The sequence below is a fragment of the Physeter macrocephalus genome, chromosome 10 (assembly GCF_002837175.3).
Source record: "Physeter macrocephalus isolate SW-GA chromosome 10, ASM283717v5, whole genome shotgun sequence".
In the NCBI taxonomy this organism is placed as follows: domain Eukaryota; kingdom Metazoa; phylum Chordata; class Mammalia; order Artiodactyla; family Physeteridae; genus Physeter; species Physeter macrocephalus.
The window spans coordinates 12,037,027-12,046,843 of NC_041223.1; the positions used below are offsets into that span (position 1 = coordinate 12,037,027).

Here is a 9,817-nt window from a genome sequence, read left to right on the forward strand (position 1 = left end):
CTTTGCTTCTCAGTGTATCAATCCGCTGAATGGGACCGTCTCCCGAGCGGGGGCCGAGAACCAGCGAGGGGAACTGCTCATTTGCGAATACTGCGTGCTGCCTCCTGACTGCACTGAGGACACCGGTGGGGCTGGGGGCAGGGGATCCCTGATTGAGAGACTAACAACACACAGGCGTAATCGCTGTCATTTGCTGAGAACCTTATACACATTATCCTGTTCAAGTCTCAAGAGCTGGGCACAGAAGCGTTCAGGGAAGGGCAGGTCCTGCTGCTGCGGATAGGACCACCTCCTTCAGACTCTACCGGCCTTGACAATGTGAGCGAGCCCTGGCCCGCGACAGAGCTGGCCTACCCCAGACCACCTGGAGGGGGCTTTCTGATTGCAGGACCCAGGAACTTGCATTTTCCCAAGCTCATCGGGTGAGTCTTAAGCACTGTGAAGTCTGAGAACCATTTCCTTAAACACTATACACATCCATGAGTCTCACACACCACTAGGATGCTGCTTTTCTAGAAAAGCAGGGAACCAGAACAGCAACTCAGTCCCCGCCCGAGTTCCACGGGACGTGTCACCATTACCACCATTTCTTTCACTCACTTATAGATAATAAGAGGGGTTTTGTTTTTGTTTTCCCCAGCTCAAACCTGATCACGAGACTAAAGCTAACAAACATGAATCTCTGGATACCTGACTAAAACCAAAAGTAGACCAAAAGTCCTAAACTCACGTCGCTTACCCTCCGGTCTTGCATATTTTAAACACCCAATAGGGCTCAGTGAATATTCAGCCCAGACAGTTAAGATATACCCAAAACAGCTGCTCAGGGCTGCTTCTTCCTCCACCTTCTGATGTTCTTACAGTTTCTATTCAAAACAAACAAACAAACAAAAATACCAGGTCTTCCCTTCCAGAGAGCCAGCTGTGTGGTTTTTATTAACAGGCAAAGGATTGGCTTCTCGGGAAACTAAAACAGGGAAAGCTTCCTTCTTTTCAAGTACCAGGTTGCCTTTGGTAACGCTGAGAGCACAGGAAATTTAGGGAAAGGCAGACTCTGAAATGACCACTCCTAAGTATCATTCAAAGTTGTATGAAAAATTGTTTTCCAAAAATCACTTAAATTCTTTTATTTGTGTAATTTTAAAACCTTTTTTTTAGCATGAAAGTGGGACTACTGTTTCCCAATTCATCACCAAAGCAAGTCAAGGTAACCTTTAATGAGACAGCGAGCTCACAGGACGGGGGGAGGGGAGAGGAGACTCCCGTATTCAGGCTTCCTGCCCCACGGGAGCCGGGCTGGACCAGAGCAGACACTGACTAGCTCAAGCTCACGGCAGCCTGTTGGGCAGGAACGGAAGCCTCGTCTTCCAGATGAGGAGTCAAGGCTCGGTGTCCTCATTCGGGCCCCCCCAGATGCAGAGTCTGAGCCAAGGTCGTGGGTACAGAAGTTTATCTAGAAGGTGATCCCAAGAAGCCCAAGCGAGGGAGTGAGGCCAGCGAGACCAGAGGGCAGAAAGGCCATAAAAGGTGTGAAATGAGGTTCCACGTGCAAGAGGAATCAACTCCACAGGGGCCTCTGAAGCACTGTGGGGTGCAGCCCAGAACCGTCTTGGCAGGGGAGAGCGCAGCTGGGGTGTCACCCACCGATGCCCACTCCTCCCTGGCTGAGCGCTGCCCCCCAGGTCACACAACGTGGGAAGGGCAGGCCCAGACTCAAGCCCAAGTGGGACTCAAAGCCTGCCTGCCTGCCTGTCCCCACACCATCCACCTTCCCCACTTGCACGAACATGGGCTTCTCGTGCCACCATGAAGTTAGGCTCAGCTGAGAGCTTCCCTCTTTGCTCTCTCCTCTCCCTTACCTTCTTCCCTCCATCCCCCCGACACGCCCCCGACCTTAAAAACAGACAGGCTTCCTTCTGAGATGTTCACTCACAGGCGTTTAACTTGAGCTACACAACTACTTCAAAAAAGAAAAGAAACGAAGGGGGCAGGGGGGTGGGGGAGGGATGGACTGGGAGTTTAGGGTTACTGGATGCAGACTATTCTGTTTAGAATGGATAAGCAACAAGGTCCTGCTGTAGAGCACAGGGAACTAAATTCAATATCCTGAGATAAACCATAATGGAAAAAAACATGAAAAAGACTGTATATATATGTATCACTGAATCATTTCATTGTACGGCAGAACTTAACATGACATTGTAAATCAACTATACTTCAGTTTAAAAAAAAAAATTGATAGAGAAAAAAAAAAAGAAATAAATTCCATATTTGCCAAGCATTTGGGAAAGCAGTCCATCGTGGCTGTTTTGTTTCCAACACGAGCACAGTACTCTGGAGCAGTGAAGGGGATAGACAGTAAACCCCTGGGGAGAAGATGCTTCATGCCCACAGAGCACGGTCTCACCAGGAAGACAGGGTGGTGACAAACCATCCAGGGAAGGGTGAGCAGAGATACGCACTGCATCCGTGCAGGTACCTGTGGCATACACAGTTCAGACCAGGGTGGAAAAGCCCTGCCACAGGCTAAGCTAAGCCACCTGCACACACTGACATGAGTATCCCTAGGTAAGTTACAAAACTGTAACCCATAAGAATGGGTCTCTAGGGGGCCTCCCTGGTGGCGCAGTGGTTGAGAGTCCGCCTGCCGATGCAGGGGACACAGGTTCGTGCCCCGGTCTGGGAAGATCCCACGTGCCGCGGAGCGGCCGGGCCCGTGAGCCATGGCCGCTGAGCCTGCGCGTCCGGAGCCTGTGCTCCGCAACGGGAGAGGCCACAGCAGTGAGAGGCCCGCGTACCGCAAAAAAAAAAAAGAATGGGTCCCTAGCGCAAGAACTCTAGCAGTCATCTAACATATCCAGGCCCTCCTCTTATGCTGTTTCCTTGCCAAAAAAAAAAAAGTGAAAAACAAGATTAACTGACCTACTTGATCCTTAACTGTTTGGGAAAAAACAAAAAAAATTTCTACTTTCTATAGAAATTCACTCCTGCTAGTACCAAAAGTGTTATTGATTCTGCAGTGATTTCTCATTATGATAAAATACATAGAGATATAACAGGCAGTGAATGTATCCCTCAAGAATAATGAATCCAACGAATGGACACACGATGTCTTATGTAGAACACTCAGACCTGTAAGAGCAGCCCAGTGGGGCTGAATGATGACCCTAATATAACCAAGTCATTAATTAGTTCCATCATAATTTTGGTTTTATGACACTCGCTTCCGTGTGTCAATAGTCAATGTAATGGCATTTTAAATCGGAGGGAAACCTCAAGAGAGGAGGAAAAGGCAGTATATAACCTAACTGAATCACAAATCTTACAATCTGATTTTTTAATTCCAAAAATGACCTAATAAACTTGTTTTATAATTAAATTGATCCTAACAGCTTCTCTTTTTGTTTTCCATTCATTTTTGGTAATCATGCAGAGATTTCCATTGGAAATCTATTATAATTAAGTATAAAAATTACTTTGTGTGTTTGTAACATAAGACCTCACGCTTGGTCTACTATGGGGGCTTGGCCAGCTCCCTCCGGGGGTACAGAAGGAAACCACAGGTTTTCAGTGTGAGCTGGAGCCCCTAATTCACTTGACTACAAAATATGAAATATGCACGAATAATAAGCTCAGAAATTCAAACCTTCAAATGACTGCCTTACATGGAAATCTCACCTTCAGAAAAATAAGCTGGCATACAATTTTTCATTTTTAGGCCTTTACAAAATTTTAGAATTCATGACCTACATGAAAAGTTCGTAGTTTATTGAGGAAGCAGTACTCAACAACAGAGTTAAAGAATGAATGGCATCAACCCTTCTTAGAACCCAATAAATTACTGCAAAATGCCTTTGCCTTACACTCAACTGAATAGAAAAATCAACTTTGGCATGTATGCTGGCTTTCATCTCCTTCAGTAACAAAGTAATTACAATACTAAATACCATGGGTGATTTTTTTTTTTTAAGACTGCAATTTTCAAGAAAGTTATTTTGTGCGAAAACCATTATTTTCTATTTTCACTAAAAGAGATAATTACTAAAATGCATGGGATTTTATATCAAATCTACTTGGTTGGCATCTGTGTTCTTCTAAGAAATGAGAAAACATTCTTTGAATAGCTTAAATAATCTCAGTTTGCAAGCAAAATCACAGCCTAAAAATATTAGCTGGCGATACCAGCAGTGAAGAAGGAAGAAAGAACAAAACCTTACCATTTGCCGTATCCTTTTTAAAGTTATCCAGGAATTCCTCCAGGAGTTGGGACTGGTTAGGAGGGGGCAGCAGACCCTTCTGGTCCCTTGAGAACAGGTCACTGTCTGACCAGGAAGAACACAGAGTTGCTTTTGTGTCCGGCGGCCTGGCAGTCAGAGTGAGCTCGACACTCTTCTCAGAAAACAGGGCCTCCATCTGCTTGAGGTCAAGAGCAGACACAGCTTCCCCATTTAAGGTCATGATTTCATTGCCCTTTCTCAGCCCTGGGGAGAAAGGGGACACAGAGGAAGAAGAAAGAGAGATATTACTGAGAGAAATATATTAAGATGAAAGACGGCTGCAAACTCAAACCGTCTAGCGTTCTCAGGGACTCTTCTGTCGCCACTTTAAAAGAGAGAACCAAAATGTGTAGTACTCGGATTCCACTGATAACAAATTTCAGCTCTCTCAGACTAGTTTTAGAAGAAATAGTTTGAGAGACACTCAAATTAATTATTCCTCTGTGTGACGTTCAGTGCCCTGGGAAATAACATTTGCCTGTGTCTGTCTGCCTGGCCGGCTCCATCTGTCTGTACGTATGCATGTGTACTGTGCGTGTGTATACTCTCTCTCTTTCAAAACCACACATACATATTCTCTCTATACATATACATATATGTGTGTATGTATATGTATATGCATACGCATTTTCAATTCAACTGTTACGTTTACCTTCTTTAAAATTCTAGGAGAAATTGTTCTCCGACAAAATCATAAGAAAATTTCACTAGCCAGACTGCACTGCACTGCACAGAATTCAGAGAGAACAGAGACACCGTGAGCCACACGGACCTTCCCCATATGCCAGGCCATCCGGGAGAACATCACTTATAAAAATGCGGCTGAGATGCTGGTGGCCGTCCACCTGCGCGGTCACTGCAAACCCTGGGAATGAAAATAAAAGGAGAAAACAAGTCTAAACTCATCACACTAAATCAATGGGCAGTACTTCCTTGACCATCTAGTCTCATAAGTATGGTATGTTTAGAAAGTCTTAATTACAACTATTTTGATATCTAGCAGAGGCAGAAAAAGGGGAATGTGTCAGATCTAAAGGTATAAGAAAAATGAGTGCACAGCCTTATTCAAAAGTTGAGACAATATATCCATGTTCAGAGCAGCATTATTCACAACAGCCAGAAGGTGGAAGCAACCCAACTGTCCATGGACAGAGGAACGGAAAAACAGGATGTGGTAGAGACATGCAATGGAATATCTTCACTCAGAAAAAGGAAGAAAATTCTGACATACACTACAACACAAACCTTGAGGACATTATGCTACATGAAATAAGCCAGCCACAAAAGAACAAATACTGTATGATTCCACTTATATGAGGGACTAGAGCAGTCACATTTATAGAGACAAAAAAAAGAAGGTTGGTTGCCAGGTGCTGAGGGAAGAAGGTACGGGAAGTTACTGTTTCACAGAGTCCCGGTTTTGCAAGACACAAACAGTTCTGGAAACAGATGCTGCTAATGGTGACACAGCAATATGAATGTATGTAATGTCGCTGAATTGTCATTTTAACCATTCTTAACAACTGTTATGAAGGTAAACTTTATGTTATGTGAGGTTTACCACAATTTAAATTTTTTTTAATTTTTTTAAAAAGTTGAGACATAAAATAGTCTTATTAAAATAAATTGAGTTCGCTTCAATACAAAATATTTGTTCAGAAACAACTCTACATGGGGCTAGGCAATTTAAGTAGGTGGAAAAATACTCGCCCTAAATAGGACTACATGAGACAACCAGCAGAGACGGCCCTTCTCTGAATGCATCGCCCTCTGTACTCCAGGCCCTTGTCTGTGATTCCACGGTGGGAACACACGTTTCCATGCCTTGGTCCCATAATACTGGGAGTTCCTTGACAATAGGAAGAAAGGCATGTCCCCCGTTTCTTCTGTGCTCAGGCAGAGCCCAGAAGATTGTGGTCACCAAAAAGTATCTTTGCAAGTACCTTCCTTCAGTCATTCAAATGCAAAGAAGATTCACCAATGGGGACTGTGGAGAGTAGAGTAAAGGCCAATAGAAACATAGACAAAATGCTCAGTGGGCTTCAGAGGAAAAACCAACATAAGACTTGGGGCCAAACAGATGATGTAAAATTAAGAAACAAAGAACATGTCAATTTTATCAAGTAAAAAAAGAACAAATCATAAAACGGAAATCTTAACATATTACAATGACTAGGATTTAATCGGCTTGAGTCATTTTAAGGAAAATAATTATGTCAATATATCTAACACGAAATAATCTTTCTATGGAGATATTTACTGACCATTATATAATTATCAAGTGGTAAAAGGCAAAAGATAGGAAGGAACTTTAAGACACAAGCACAGGGCTTCCCTGGTGGCACAGTGGTTGAGAATCCGCCTGCCAATGCAGGGGACACGGGTTCGAGCCCTGGTCTGGGAAGATCCCACATGCCGCAGAGCACCTGGGCCCGTGAGCCACAACTACTGAGCCCGCGCGTCTGGAGTCTGTGCTCCGCAGCAGACAGTGAGAGGCCTGCACACCGCGATGAAGAGTGGCCCCGGCTCGCCACAACTAGAGAAAGCCCTCGCACAGAAATGAAGACCCAACACAGCCAAAAATAAATAGCCCTGGTCTGGGAAGATCCCACATGCCGCAGAGCAACTGGGCCCGTGAGCCACAACTACTGAGCCCGCGCGTCTGGAGTCTGTGCTCCGCAGCAGACAGTGAGAGGCCTGCACACCGCGATGAAGAGTGGCCCCGGCTCGCCACAACTAGAGAAAGCCCTCGCACAGAAATGAAGACCCAACACAGCCAAAAATAAATAAATAAATAAATAATTTTTTTAAAAAAGACACAAGCACAGTCTATAAAGAGTTCAAAGCCAAGTTTAAACACAGACAGACAGAAATGCAAGAATTAAATGCTACGAAGTGAATGGCTGCTTCCTTGAAGGCACTGTCACGTGGAACCTCTTAGCCTCAGCATCCTGAACTGAGAGAATTAAACAAATACCACTTTCTTTGAAACCTTCAGCCTTCAAGAACCAGTCACCTCAAGATCTCAACATCATGATCTCAGTTGCGTCACAACTGTTCCTAGTCCTCTTTTCATTGCTTTTGGTGCTGCCTGTTGCAGCACCAAAAGCAGAAGCCGGAGATACAATCGCTCTCTTGTTAGGTGTGGTTCTCAGCATTACAGGCACTTGTGCTTGTTTGGGGGTGTATGCACGAAAGAGAAATGGACAGATGTGACTTTGAAGGGCCTCCTGAATCAAACCTTGCCCTGAAAACCTCTGTGCTATTGAGGTTCAGAACTGAGCTTTGGTGTCTGAAAGTTCCCAAGAAACAGTAAATAGGGTAGTTTCATGGTCTTGGTTATTTCCCTATAAATAGGAACAAATTGATATACTATGTTAAATGGAAAACAAAACGTTTTCTTCACAACAAATAATGCACTGAAAAATGCCGTCTGTAATTTGCATTTGCTAGTTAGAAAGAAGGTCAAAGAAGTGAGATGGCTGAACTTCGCATAAGTAACATTTCATAGTTTCAGAATTCTCAATAGGAAGAAGAAAACTCTTGCCCAGAATCCTAGGAAACTGCCACTGTTCAGTTATAATCATGGCCTCCTGCATCACTGAGGAGTCCTTTCTCCATATTTTTAATAGATTTTTGTTTTGTTATTTCCCAAGTTAATACTGCACCTAGATATGAAATACAGTTGGTCAAAAAATAAAACATCTCTTTGTGGGGGAAAAAGTTTAGAAAAACATATTCGATGTATCTAATGTTGAAATGGAGAAAAGGTTTAATGTAAAAAAAATACGTTATATTGACATTGAAATGGAGAAGAGGGGCTTCCCTGGTGGCGCAGTGGTTAAGAATCCACCTGCCAATGCAGGGGACACGGGTTCATGCCCTGGTCCGGGAAGATCCCACATGCCGCGGAGCAACTAAACCCGTGTGCCACAACTACCGAGCCTGCGCTCTAGAGCCTGCGAGCCACAACTACTGAGCCCGCGTGCCACAACTACTGAAGCCTGTGCGCCACAACTATTGAGCTTGCGCTCTGGAGCCCACGAGCCAGAACTACTGAAGCCCATACGCCTAGAGCGCATGCTCCACAACAAGAGAAGCCACTGCGATGAGAAGCCTGTGCACCACAACCCAGAGCAGCCCCCGCTCACCGCAACTAGGGAAAGCCCGGGTGCAGCAACAAAGACCTAACACAGCCAAAAATAAATAAATAAATAAAGTTATAAAAAACAAAAAAAGAAATGGAGAAGAGATTTAATGTTTAACAAAAACAATCTTTATATTAACTGAGTAACATCTCCATGGTGAGAAGTATATTATATTTATTAAATATAAACCCATTATGTAAGTTAAATAAATAAATGCTATGAAGTGATTTGGGTAACACTGACCCTTAATGGTTAAACTGATGGCAAAGCAATCAGATAAGGCTTCTTCAAGAAAGTCAGACTTTTAGTTAGTTCTTGAAGGACAGGTCGGATTTACACACTCAGAGAGGAGGGATTGGGGGAGGGAGAAATGAGGGGAGCCGTCAAGGTGGGTGAAAAGCTAAGAGCAAAGACACTGAGACAAAAAGAACTGTTCCATGAATCAGAAGTTAATCAGCTTAGAACCGGCCCCAGCATGCTATAAACCCATTGTGTTGTTATTATCACCATCATTTCAAATTTCACTTCAATTTTTACATTCATTCCTTTTAATTACTTTGGCATTTTTCCCTAATAGTAATACATACCTTTTTAGCCCACTAATATAAATAAATAGAAATGAAGAAAGAGAAACGAAGCTCAGAAACTATTGTCATAGTTTCTGAAAATGTAAAGAAAAAATATTAGGTCCAAAGATACTGGGGCAAGCTAGGCAAGGAAGGACCAGACAGTTCTCTGATGAGGCTGCTCCTTATCCTTACCGAAGTCAGACACACCCCCGGTCTTTGTGAGCTGCACGCCATAAACATTTAGTGGAAAGACTTCTATTTCATCATAAACCTACAAAAGGCAAAAACCAAAATCAGAGGATTTGATGTCATAATATCTGGAAATTTATTTTGATCGTTTCCAAACTAGATGCCAATTTAAACAGAATTTTCCCCCCAGATTACCTATTTTTAAAATTAAGGGGCCACAGATGGGGTTCAGATGTCCCTTTCTGAAGCCAAAGCCCACTCACCTGCTCTTGCATATATTCATACGGTGCAGGAATACTGTACTCAACGTTCTCATCCACTAATTTTCGAAGTTGTAGGCCATAGTGGCTGGGTTCCAACTGCCTCATCTACAGAGAAAAAGACAATTATTCAGATGTTAAATGTTCTTTCTAAATGCACCATTGTTCATTAAAAATCAAAGTGGAAATTTCTAAAAGAAATATATAATTTGCTGAGTTTAAATCTACATAAGAGCTCAAATTTAAGTATGCAAAAAAGAAAAAAAGGGACAAATTATTATTTTTAAGGTTTTCTCTAAATGATACCGCTTATCACTAAAAGCAAGAGAGGTAATTTGAAGAAGTATGGTCATAGATATCTGATAGTAGAATAT

At 43.1% G+C, this 9,817-nt stretch overlaps 2 protein-coding genes across 5 annotated transcripts in view; one reads left to right on the forward strand and one right to left on the reverse strand.

Moving 5' to 3' along the window:
- The window catches only part of TIAM2 (TIAM Rac1 associated GEF 2), a 49,559-nt gene extending 39,862 nt beyond the window's left edge, over positions 1-9,697 (reverse strand). Inside the window, exons 1-5 of one of the 4 annotated variants that reach the window (XM_055087423.1) lie at positions 9,447-9,697; positions 9,187-9,265; positions 8,429-8,464; positions 5,050-5,142; positions 4,218-4,481 (exon numbers count right to left, since the gene is read on the reverse strand). In XM_055087423.1, the coding sequence (XP_054943398.1) occupies positions 4,218-4,481; positions 5,050-5,142; positions 8,429-8,464; positions 9,187-9,265; positions 9,447-9,551 (577 nt within the window). In that variant the 5' untranslated portion in view covers positions 9,552-9,697. The remainder of the gene's footprint in view (positions 1-4,217; positions 4,482-5,049; positions 5,143-8,428; positions 8,465-9,186; positions 9,266-9,446) is intronic. The other 3 variants (XM_055087424.1, XM_028494803.2, XM_028494804.2) reach the window with 3 other exon arrangements.
- Positions 7,311-7,972, forward strand: LOC112064621 (small integral membrane protein 30-like). Its single transcript, XM_024122462.2, has one exon. It carries the CDS (start codon positions 7,311-7,313, stop codon positions 7,491-7,493), a length of 183 nt encoding a protein of 60 aa, XP_023978230.1. The 3' UTR covers positions 7,494-7,972.
- Positions 9,698-9,817: the final 120 nt, after the last annotated feature.

Coding starts and splice junctions, on each gene's coding strand:
- LOC112064621 (XM_024122462.2), top strand. CDS start 7,311: ATGATCTCAGTTGCGTCACAACTGTTCCTAGTCCTCTTTTCATTGCTT.